The 12,598-nt window shown below is 43.8% G+C and overlaps 1 protein-coding gene and 1 non-coding gene across 3 annotated transcripts; one reads left to right on the top strand and one right to left on the bottom strand.

Annotated features, from left to right (window-relative positions):
* Positions 1-2,773: 2,773 nt before the first annotated feature.
* Positions 2,774-4,010, bottom strand: LOC125531666 (uncharacterized). 2 transcript variants are annotated; one of them, XM_087521239.1, is made up of 2 exons: positions 3,471-4,010; positions 2,774-3,392 (listed from the first exon to the last, which is right to left on the bottom strand). In XM_087521239.1, exons 1-2 carry the CDS (start codon positions 3,833-3,835, stop codon positions 3,044-3,046), a joined length of 714 nt encoding a protein of 237 aa, XP_087377365.1. In that variant the 5' UTR covers positions 3,836-4,010; the 3' UTR covers positions 2,774-3,043. The 2 variants fall into 2 exon arrangements, with proteins under 2 accessions (XP_087377365.1, XP_048551944.2); XM_048695987.2 differs by having other exon boundaries at positions 2,774-4,010.
* A 6,857-nt stretch (positions 4,011-10,867) lies between these two features.
* TRNAM-CAU (transfer RNA methionine (anticodon CAU)) lies at positions 10,868-10,955 on the top strand. The gene is given in 2 exon segments: positions 10,868-10,905; positions 10,920-10,955. It is a non-coding gene; the product is annotated as a tRNA-Met (tRNA).
* The last annotated feature ends 1,643 nt before the right edge of the window (positions 10,956-12,598 follow it).

Genomic DNA, 12,598 nt, shown 5'->3' with positions numbered 1-12,598 from the left:
CGTAAGTGGCCATGTAGGGATTGACAACCCCTATTCGTGTTTGTTGCGAGGATTTATTTGTTTTGTGCAGGTACGAGGGACTCGCGCGTAGCCTCCTATTGGATTGATACCTTGGTTCTCAAAAACTGAGGGAAATAGTTACGCTACTTTGCTGCATCGTCCCTTCCTCTTCGGGGAGTACGTCGGTGGAGCAACAGGGGTCCCACGAGGGTGGAGGGCGCACCTGGGGGGTAGGCGCGCGCCCTACCTCGTGGCCTCCTCTTTTGTGTCTTGACGTAGGGTCCAAGTCTCCTGGGTCTTGTTTATTGAGAAAATCATATTACCGAAGGTTTTATTCCGTTTGGATTCCGTTTGATATTCCTTTTCTTCAAAACCCTAAAACAGGCAAAAAACAGCAATTCTGGATTGGGTCTCCGGTTAATAGGTTTGTCCTAAAAATAATATAAAAGTAGAAAATAAAGCTCAATAATATTCAAAACATTCAGATAATATAGCATGAAGGAATCAAAAATTATAAATACATCGGAGACGTATCAGAAACCATGGACTTCAAGCCAAGTCATTTCAAAGTAGAAATGAGTTGCGCCCGATGAGCTCCTCCCCAGAGGAAAGCACCAGTGACACGTGATCTGACCCGATACGAGTCTCAGCGTGCAAAGGGAAAAGAGCATCTCACAGTCCAAAGAAATAAAAACCATGTGCAACACATTTCGAATTGGAGAAAGTTCGTTATTCATCCAAGTGAAACTCCGGTACTCTAAAGAGCAAAGTTGCATGTGTATGTTGTAACTCTGGTACCTTTGATACAAAATTACTATTAAATACAAATATGCACTTGATAAAACTAGCAAAAAAATAAAAATGGTGTAAACAAAGAGAAATAATAAAACATGAATTGAAACTATAAGCAAAACCGACCTCCATGCCAAAGTCTATTACCCATAATAAATACTCCCTCCGTTCACAATTATAGCTATATAGGATGCGTCGGATATTTCAATATGGACTATATACGGACTAAAATGAGTGAACAAACACACTAAAACGAGAAAAATGATCAATGAAGCTCGGCCTCCATGGATGCCAAATTGGAAATTATCAAATTCTAATTTGCATGTTTCAAAATTTTGAAAAGAAATACACAGACATAGAGATATAATGCACAAGTGTGTATATTTTCAGGACGAAATATGTTAAAATGAGTACTACAAAAAAATCCGAGGCTTTTTAGTAGATGCACTATTCACCCTAAAAGGCCATGAATTTGTTTTCCTTTTGTTACACAAATCGCATTTTAAGGTATATCATCCTGGAATTTAACACACACATACATCACATCCTTGTTTACTTGTATATTTTTTCCCAGATTTTTTTGAAACTGAGAAGTTTGAATTGAATTTTTCAAAGAATTCGACCTCCATGAAGGATGAGCTCCAAAACGCCACACTCACTAAAATGCGTTTATATACATCAGACTCAGAAAAAACCTAGTACATCTTATATTTATGGACGGAAGAAGTACTATTAACTATGTGCCCAAACCACCCACTAACATGCACATAAAGAGAAGAATCAGAAGAAAGAAATTTTATTGAAGCCGAAAAAAATCATTTGACTTCAAAATGTCAACTATGTCTTGTCCGGACCCTCTACATGCCGAGTTGGCTGGGTGCATGGAGGGCATAGCTTTGAACCTCCAATGGACGGAGCTGCCGTTTATCGTCGAGTGCGATAGTCTGCAGGCAGTGCAACTGATCAATGCCTCAGGACAAGACCACTCACAGTACGCCATGGTGGTCTCGGAAGTGAAGCATCTTATGAGTGAAAGGGAGTGTCATGTTATTCATATTTCTCGAGAGCAGAATAATGTAAGCCATGCGTTGGCGAACTTTGGAAGGACGGAAGACCGTACTGTTGTCTGGCTCCGCTCCGGCCCGGACAATATCCCTAGCTTGTGTAGGGAGGATCTTCTTGGCTCTTGAGTAATACAAATCCCTTTTACCCCGCAAAAAAAATGTTAACTATGTAGACATATGTGTATATTCTGTTTCAAACAATACATTGCAGCGCAGGAAGCATGCCGTGAGAGAGAGAGAGAAAGGGGGGGGGGGGGGGGTGGGGGATCGGTGCACACTTTTGTCCATCTTTCTTACTCCTCTCAGTATGGACTACATACAGACTGAAATAGGTGAACAAACATACTACAATATCTCTATATAATCTGATTCAGAAACGGAGGGACTACATCACAAACGACGTGTGTACATCGCGAATTTGTTGTGTACACATTGCACCATCCATAGTTAATACTTTATAGGTTAATTTCTAAAAGATTCTGAAATATAAATATGACATATAACATTGGTATCTAAAGATGTCAATCAAAATTCATAACACGTGCCGAGAGAAAAAATAGACAAATTTGGCAGTGGATAGTACCTAATGTACATGTAAGCTGAGCTTTAATTTTGGCCCACCACCGCAATTGATAATAAATTTAAGTTTTACCTTTTTTGGATTTTATTATTCAAATTTAGACTTGAGTTGTTTGAAATCATAGGTTCGTGCTTTCTATATGTGCTAATTTTCTCTATCTATTTTAGTTGTACTATAAAAGTATCGCAGGTGGGATCGGGGGCCTTCGCTGCTGACTGGGTGCGGGAAACCCGGTCTCAGGTCGCTATGTTTGGGTCACCCTATCTCTGGCTAGAGCTCGGTTTAGCTCTTTGGTCGGCTCACTTCATTGCTTGTAGTTCTTGCTAGATGGTTCATGGACATGGTTATAATTTTTATTATCTATGTTATTCTTTATACTATTCTGATTGATAATAAATAGATTGAAAGTTTCTCGTGAAAAAAGAAGATATTCTCGCCGTGTCCTCGGCCCGGCGAGAAGCTTCGGTCAGGCTAGATCTTGTGTCCCGTCAAGCTAGTCTCTGATCTTGTACGGCAGCGTCGTTCGACATGTAAAGATCGAAACGCCTTCGGCTTACTCTAACTGACTGGACTGCACTTCACGCTTCTTCGGTGGTTCACCGATCGATCAGACTTGCATGCAGCCATTCCCCTTCGCCTTGCCGTTGACGCAGCCGCTGCTGTGCTCCTTCGTTCCTCTGTCGGCGGCGACGTGCACCATGTCGAGGTTGTAGAGTATGGGGATCATGACCAGGGCGGAGAGGAAGGCGAGCAGCGGGCCGAAGATCCAGAGCAGGAGGGGCACCCCGGCGTAGAAGAGCCTGTTGCCCACGAAGTTGAGCGTGAAGCTCCTCTCGAGGATCTCGCCCACGTAGTCGCCCACGGCGCCGGCCGGCAGCTGCAGGCCGACCAGGCGGGCGCCGTCGTCGTCCTTACCGGCGTCGGGGAGGGGGAGGCAGGAGGTGTTGATGAGGAAGCTGGCTTGGTTGAGGAAGCAGATGGTGAGGGTGTGGCAGAGGAAGGAGAAGAGGAAGACGAGCAGCAGCGCCACGTACTTGAGCGCCATCATGTACTCCCCGTGCGCGCCGAACACGGCGTCGCTCAGCGGCTTCTTGACGGAGTAGGTGCTGCTGAGCACGGCGGCGATGCCGGTGCAGAAGAGCACCGAGGTGGTGGCCATGAGCGTGGACCCCATGATGACGTTCCGGATGGACTGCACCACCAGCACCCCCTTCTTGTCGTCGTTGTCTCGCATCATGCCGGCCGCCCACAGCCTGCGTGCCGCCGAGTAGACCCCGAAGGCCGTGGTGAGCGGGCGGCGCCGCACGGCCCGCCACAGCCAGGCGTGGTACAGCGCCGGGAGGAGCAGCCCCAGCGGGATCAGGATGAGGTCCAGGTAGCTCTCCCTCCACACCACCATGGTCGATCGATCGGCCGACGACGACGATCGAGCAAGAACCAACAAAGCGTAAGCGTGTGGCACTAGCACGCTTGCTTGTCGATCGATGGCTAAGCTAGCTCCTGAATTTGGGGGAGAGGCGTTGCTCCTTTCTGGCGATGAACCGTGTGGAGGTGGCTCTCTGTCTACCTGTCCATGGATGGGTGCGTTATATAGGGAAAGGAGTTGAGGTGAGCTGAGGTGGGGGAAGAGATAGTGGTGTCTTACACAACGGCCACGAGGATCCTTTTTGCTGGTGGTCAATCAGCTAAAAGCAGCAAGCAGTGGACTAAAGGCAGACACACACACGACCAGGCGCAGACTGATCGATCGATCGACCTCCTTCGTGAGTCACTGCCCAGACTAACAAACGGAATGCCATCGATCGATCGCAAGTTGCGTACGTATGTCGCCCTTCGTTCGTCTTCTGGTTCGATCAATGGTTATTCGGCCAACCCTAACGACACGACCCTAAACAGATGTGCGTTTTATTCGGATTTTATTCATATGGAGCGACAAAACGGACACCGGTGTTTGGTTTTGCCGTCCGTCGGTCGGTGCATCCAACTTGCGACCGCATCGCAACATGTCCGCATCCAATTTCAAAAATAGCGGCTGCACATAAAAAAAACTTATAACATAATTATACAGTAACATGTACTTAAAACAGTCGAAACAAGTTCCGGGTGCATAGTTAAACTTAACTTAAACTTAAAAAAGAAAAAAAGAAAACTGTTGCCGTCGTCTTCACGCCCTGCTGTTCTCGTCATTGTCCATGGTGTGGTGGATGTACGGTGGCGGCATCCAGAGGTGGGCTGGAGGCGCCCGCGGGAGCCGTGTGGCCGGCCGCGCCTACACCACCTCTTCCCGTGGCGGTGACAACTCCGGTCAGCATCGGCGCGTGGGCGCCCATGGCTTGGCGCCCACCCAGCCGGCCATCTCCTCTGTCATGGACGACCACGTCCAACTTTGTCCCACCATGCGCGGTTTCCACTCGCCAACAAGGATGAACTAGGGTTTGGTGTCGGGGCTTGAGGAGGCATGCGGGGACCAGAGTGGAAGCGTGGGCTGGCCGGTCCACGGCTTCCACATTTAGAAGGATGGCGACTGCTATTCATGGGTGGCTGGCAGGTGGGTCCGTCCACTCGTGTGCATAAATGTGGGAGGTGGGAGGTTGTGGGCGGCCGACATGCGGGTCCGAGGCAGACAAGGAGTGGGTGTGTGGGCGTCCGTTCGGTGTTTGTGTGGACGCAAACTAGACGCAGGTTTGCGCTGGAAATGAGTCGAGCCGGACGCCAAACAAACGTTTTTTTGCGGACGGGGTCGCACGTTGCGCCGTTGCTTCTGTCTGTTTGGGTTAAAACGAACACGACCGAACAGATATGGGCCTAGCATTGGAGTCGACCTTAATTCCACGTACATGAATGAAGGAAGAAAATGGAAGGGGCATGTAACGTAGGGACTTGCACGTACAGAGGAAAGAAGACAGGTCGGCTCTACACTTCGTTCTCAACAAGAAGTGTGTTGTGCATGCAGAGAGAGAGAGAGAGAGAGAGAGATGAGCTGGGACGACATCAGTTGCACGCGTAGGTGCCGCAGCCGGTAGCTTTACAAGCTTGGATCTGTTACAAGCTTGGACCGGCGCCAAGATTTCGTGGCCGTAGCTCAAGCTTGGTTGTTTCGGTTGGCGTCCCGTCGGGTGTCTGAAGTGCAGTCTGTTGCGTTGCCGGCGCCGGCTGCGCACCGTGTCGCTAGCTGCTAGTGGTAACGAACCAAAGCTTGATTAGCTTCCGGACACACGGCTCCGGCGAGCGGCACAGCAGCGCAACTGACTCGCCGCAACTGGCGGGTGGCCCACGCACGCACAGCGGGTTGTTCCCCACAGCTAGCATGCATGCGAAATTGGCAAATTGCCTAATAAGCTTAGGCCTAAAAATACCACGTCCAAATTTCACGATGTAGAAATGCCAGGTCGTCATCTTATCAGCTAGGACATTGTTACCCCCATTTCATCTCGCTTTAGCCACGCGTACCAACCCTTATGGTGCGTCGATCGTATCTTCAACTATTTTGATTCAGTGCATAATATTTTTCTCTTTTCTTCTGGAATCGAAGGCTTTCGCCCAGCTTTAAAGTAATGCTCATGATGATAAAGACATATAGGCCAACTTACAACCAGTAACTCGATGTTAGGGATATCAGCTTACGAGGTAAAACACTTGGAAAAAAGGAGAAAAATGACACCCAAAAACAGAAACGATAAGGACTAGAGCTACAAGCTAAGCCAGAGAAGGTTGTGCAGCTTGAGCTTCTTGCCACCTTGTCCACTGATAAGCAAAGGGCATCACCACGTCAAGACGATCGGACCATCACCAATAATCCCATAGGAGCAACTTCACAAGCACACCACCATCAAGCACGAGATCTTTGGCAACCAACATGTCAAAGATAATAATACAACAAGTAAATGAAAAAAAATAGAATACTTAAAAAGGAAATGTTCCTACAAAATTGTTCCAAAATATGGGAATTTGTAAATAAGAACTACTCCCTCCGTTCACTTTTGTAAGTCGTTACAGACAATTCAAAATAGGCTGATTTACACATTGTCTGAAATATCTTCAAGATCTTATAAAAGTGAACAGAGGGAGTAATAAATTTGGGTAATTTTACATGATTTTCATAATTTTATCAAGTTTTGTAATTTCCAAAGTATTTCTTAATTATTGGGCATTTTGTATAGTTCTTATAACTTTGGTATATTGAAATGTTCATTTCTGATTTTTGTAGAGTATTTTTTTGGTTTTGATTGGACTGTCAAACAAGTACACAATTGCTACCACATCAACATTCAAAGTGGTTTTAGTGGAGGAATGGGCTAAATCTAGACGCTTTTGACACTAAAGCGACCGGACTTGGACCTTGACAATAATTGAGAACCAAATATATAACTTTTTCAAATATAATTATGTTTGGCAAAATGGCAGTGAAATAGGATAAAACTAATAATTCATCCAAGAACAAAAACAATTTGGACTACAACTACAAGCTAAGCTAAGATGATCCAAAAACGACAAGGTAAGCTAAGGTTGTCTACAGCTTGAGCTTCTTGCCAACTTGTCCACTGATAATCGGACCATCACCAATATTCCCATAGGACCACACTGCCTTTACGCATGAAACCAACACGAGCCATGGTTCTGTACACATGGCAACCCAGTTAGCCAAAATTCTAGAAAACTTCAGAATTTGTTCATTAAAAAATCAACTAATTTGAAGACAAATCAAGAAAAATGATTAAAACATTTGAAATATTTTAAAAATTATATGTATGCTTTTTTGAAAACTTGGTTTTAATTAAAAATGTATTAAATGAATATCTGAAAGAAACATCATAATGATAATAATACAATAAGTACAATGAAAAAATAGAACACATATAGACTTCTTAGAAAATGGAGTGTTCCAGAAAAGTTCTTCAAAAGTATGAGAATTTTGAAATATAATATTTTTTTTCTAAATTCCATGGTTTTCCATAATTTTACGGAATCCCATAGTTTCTAGAGTATTTTCTATTATTATGCATGTTTAGAGTTCTTAGGGCATCTCCGACACCGACCCCCAAACAACCCGCAACCGTCCAGGTCCTTGTCATATCAGTTACTAGCACATTGTTACCCCGTCCCATGGTGTCTCGCTTTAGCCACGGGTACAAACCCATGTGGTCCGTCGATCATATCTTCTTAGGGAGTACTATTTTGATTCAATGCATAATCTTTTTTCTTTCCTTTTGGAACGGAGGCTTTCGCCCAGCCTGAAAGTAATGATGATAAAGACATATAGACCAATGTACAACCAGTAACTCGATTTTAGTGATATAAGCTTACGATATAAAACACTTCTAAAAAGGGAAGAAAAGTGACACCCAAAAACATAAACGACAAGGACTAGAACTACAAGTTAAGCCAGGATGATCTAGAGAGGGTTGTTGCCACCTTGTCCACTAATAAGCAAAGGGACATCACCAAGATTCCCATACGACCAACTTCACAAGTGCTGCGCCATCAGCACAAGACCTACACACACCGTGTTTTTGTACACATGGCAACGCAGGTAGCAAAAAATAATGCTAACAAAAGTCACAAACCTTGAAGTTTTTCCTCTGTTGAAAACTCAACTAATTTGAAGACCAATTAGGCGAAAAACAGAATAAAACGCTTGGAATGTTTGAGAAGTATATGTGTGCTGTTTTAGAAACTCAATTTTAGTAAAAAAATCATATTAAATGAAGATTTGAAAGAAACATCATAACGACAATAAGACGATAAGTAAATGAAAAAAGAAAGTACACATAATTCGTAAAAGGGAATGTTTATGAAAAGTTGTTCAGAAATATTGGAATTTGTAAATAAGAAATAGGAAAAACTTCAGTAATTCTACTAAATTCCATGATATCCATAATTTTACCTAGTTTTGTGTGGTTTCATGGGGTTTTCTAATTATTGTGCATTTTTAAGAGTTCTTATAATGTTGGTATATTGGAATGTTCATTTCTGATTGTTATTTTTACCTCTCCCCCGCCCTTCCTCATTGTTTCTCTTTGTGTTGCTTGGACTGCCAAAACAGGTACAAATAGCTACAATGTCAACATTAAAAGCGGTTTAAGTGAAGGAATTCTAGACGGTTTTTGCACTAAAGCGACCAAACTTGGACCTTGACAATAACTGAGAACCATTTTTTTTCCAAATATAATTACGTTTGATACAATGACAGTGAAAGATGATAGAACTAATAATACATCCAAGAACAAAAACGATAAAGACTAGAGCTACAAGCTAAGCTAAGATGATCCAAAAATGACAAGGTAGAGCTACATGGTAAGCTAAGGTTGTCTATTGCTTGAGCTTCTTGCCACCTTGTCTACTGACGATCGGACCATCACCAAGATTTCAATAGAACCAACTTCACCAACACACTGCCATCAGGCAGGAGACCAACACGAGTCGTGCTACTATACAAATGGCAACCAAGTTAGACAAAATTATAGAAAACTTAAAAATTTGCCTTCATTGGAAAATCAACCAAGTTGAAGATAAATCACGCGAAATAGATTAAGATGTTCGGAATGTTAAAAAAGTATATGTGCGCTATTTCAGAAACTTGGTTTTAATAAAAAAAAATTATTAAATGAAACATCATAATAATTAATACAATAAGTTCAATAAAAATAAAACATATATAGACTTCTTAGAAAATGGAGTGTTCCAGAGAAGTTGCTCAAAAATATTAGAATTTTGAAATGATTTTTTTTACAAAGTTCCAGGGTTTTCCATAATTTTCCTAAATTTTGTAGTTTCTAGAGTATTTCCTATTATTATGCATGTATGTTTCGCATATTGAAAATTCTATTTTTTCTAAAAAAATGTATCTATCTCCCTCCCTTCTCATGGGTTTCTTTCTATTGATTGGATTGCCAAACAAGTACAAAATCACTACCATGTCATATAAAAGGTATTTTAGTGGACGAACAAGCCAATTCTAGAAGGTTTTGTCACTTAAGCAACAACCAAATATGTTGAGTGGTGTTATCAAGAGACAAAACTTAGACTTTCCCAATAGTTAAGAACCAGAGATATACTTCCCTTTTCTAAATAGAATCATGTTTGATGGAATGAAATATCCTTTTTCGATTGGGTATGGCTTCAACCATTCCTAGGGTCCGCCAACTAGTCAGCCATAGACATATTTTAGTTAACAGATGTATAATCAACATACCAAGTTTTAATTGCAAACCCTGAGATATAATTACTATGAAAGATAACCAAACATCAAAAGGTTCGGTTCAATATTATATTGCTTCATCGGACCAGGGAAATTGCCAAAGCATTTGACGATTGACACATTGGAATATAAAGGACTAGTAAATAAAATCCTAGATAGGAAGTGGGTTGGTCTCAAAATAAATGAGTTGTTAGTTGTAGAATATTACTCTCGTCAGACTTGAACTTAACGAAAAAAGGAAAGGTTCATAGAATTTCTTCCCCTTCCCCCGAACTAAATCGCCTTAAAACCATTAAATTCTTATTTTTCCCATCAACTAGCTAAAATTGACTAACTCTAGGATTAGGATACGTTTTTCCTTTTTCCTCTATGTGTATTTAACATACCACTGTAATTTGGTATATAGAATTTAAGCAAAACAAGATAGAATTAGTGCTCATAGGAAGGTCAAGAAACCTTGAAGATGAGCTGTGGCCGAGCAAAATGGTAATGAGAAAAACACTCAAGATATCCAGCATATGATTATTAAACCAAGAGTTTACAGTAACTATGCTTGTCTTAGCAGTAAGTCACATTAGAATTTCAAAAGAAAAAAAAGTTATGTCACATTAGGCTTGCTGTCCTAGCTTAATTTCCTGTCCATCCTCCTTGGTTAATCGTAAGAATTGACAGTGGAAGACGCCGCACGTTTTACCCCTTGGGTTGAAAATGGCGGCATTTTTACAGCGGTGCCCTGACATGCAAAAGAAAAGGCGCCTCAAAAACTTTTTAGCTTCCAAGTATTTATTTTCTTCGGGGGACTTTCAAGCGTTTATGAGGAAGCGCCAGTAGAGAAGTTGCCCGGGAAGTGAGCAGGCGTTTCTAAGGAAGGCATAAAAAATATCTTTAGCCAAAGGCAAATTTGTCACTCATTTCTTGCGCATTTTGCACTCGATGAACCTGACAAAATTTCCTTAAATAAGGAAAGAAAAGAAAAAACACACACACACACCACGCTAAAAGAAAAATTTGCGGGCAGACCACGCTAAATTGACGGGCATTAGGCAGCGTACGGAACCCTGCAAGCTCAGATTCCATTTAGGACTGACGCATGCACAAACAGCCGATGCGCGTGGTCGAACTCGATGCGCTGCCCACTTGCCCTGTGTATACTCCTGCGACTTCAGCATGCATCCAGGATTTGTATGGGCCTGTGGCTAACAAGTAGGATTGTTTCGCTAGTAACACAACAAAGGGGTGGTGGCGCAGTTGGCTAGCGCGTAGGTCTCATAGCTAACAGCGAGTGATCCTGAGGTCGAGAGTTCGAGCCTCTCTCACCCCACCTAAAAATGACCATCGTTGTGATGAAACGCTCAATGGCAACTTGGGTCGCCATATATGCTCCTGAACCATCAGGTGAATCGAGCATGTCTGAACTTGGTCTCCTTTTTTTTTCCCCTCTATATCTTGTTTTCACATGTACTGAGCTACTGCACTGTCTCAATATATGCAATCGTACATGTTTTGGATAAGAGGAATATATACTCCAATATGTTCTTCCTTTTTTATATAAAACTGCCTGTTCTCTGACGACAGAGGACAACCAAAAAATAGTTATCTGGACTTGAGTTGCAGACAGTAAGGTCGTGCCGTAAGGCGTACTGTAGGCCTCAGCTAGGTTTCATCCTGGTAGGTTAACCATACGCAGAGCCGTCGACGTCGCAGACGCAAGCAAGCAAGCTAGGGTGGCGACCGCATGAACGTCGGCGTCGATCAGCTGCCTCACTGGTCACTAGCTAAAGGCCAGACCGATCCCGTCAACCGTGATATGAACTTCCGTCTGTTCGGCGCCTGGCCCGGTTTGTGCATGTCTGCGTTGGTTGGCGAATTATTGCGGCTCGCTGGCTTGCAGTTTTCGGTTCGCGCCAAAGCTTGTAGATGCTCAATAACTCAATTACTCAAACATGCACGACTCATTTTCCTTTCTAGCCATGTGGCCTAAAAATGTTATTGTATCTAGCTAGTACTGGTACCACAGCAAGAGAGGTCAATGAGGGCAACGTTATCTTGATTAGTTGGAAAAGAAAACTGTTAAACATTGTAATTGTGTGCATGCGTGTATATCTGTTGTAACAACCGGTTAGGCTAGAGATATGATCCCATGGTAGTTAGATAGATAGATTACTTGGAGGTCAATCCTAAGCCTAACCAACTCTGTAAATCTCCTTGGCCTTGTGCCCTTATATACAAGCACGCGTCCCTGCAAGCTGAATACGCTGCATACGCTTAAGCCTAGCGATTTTACATGGTATACAGAGCTAGTCTCTTCCATCGCATCTAGCTTCGCTATGTCTTCATCCTCCTCCGCCATGGCCACGCCCGCTCTCGCCTCCCTTGGCCACACCATCACCGAGAAGCTGAATCGGGAGAATTTTCTCGTCTGGAGGGCCCAAGTGCTGCCGCACATCAGGGCGGCCGGCATGATGGGCTTCCTGGACGGCTCTGTCAAGGAGCCCGCCGCTGAGGTCCAAGCGGAGACGGAGGTCGCCGGCAAGAAGACGGTCACCATCAGCCCCAACCCGGAGCACACCATCTGGGTTACCCAGGACCAGCAGGTGCTCTCGTTTCTGATCGCAACCCTTTCTCGAGAAGTCCTTCTGCAGGTCAGCAACTGCTCGACGGCCGCCGCAACCTGGAGCGCTCTTCTCCAGAGCTTCTCCTCACAGTCCCGCGCTCGCATCATCCAGCTCCGGGAGCAGATCGGCCACACCAGGAAGGGTGATCTCTCCGCAGCTGCCTACTTCACCAAGATGAAGGGGATAGCTGTGTTGGGGAACGTAGTAATTTCAAAAAAATTCCTACGCACACGCAAGATCATGGTGATGCATAGCAACGAGAGGGGAGAGTGTGATCTACGTACCCTTGTAGATCGACAACGGAAGCGTTTGGTTGATGTAGTCGTACGTCTCCACGGCCCGACCGATC

The sequence above is a fragment of the Triticum urartu genome, chromosome 5A, assembly GCF_056163025.1.
Source record: "Triticum urartu cultivar PI428250 chromosome 5A, HENAU_Tu73, whole genome shotgun sequence".
Taxonomy (NCBI): Eukaryota; Viridiplantae; Streptophyta; class Magnoliopsida; order Poales; family Poaceae; genus Triticum; species Triticum urartu.
The sequence above is the reverse complement of the archived record's forward strand: the minus strand, read 5'-3'. Positions and strand labels throughout refer to the sequence as shown.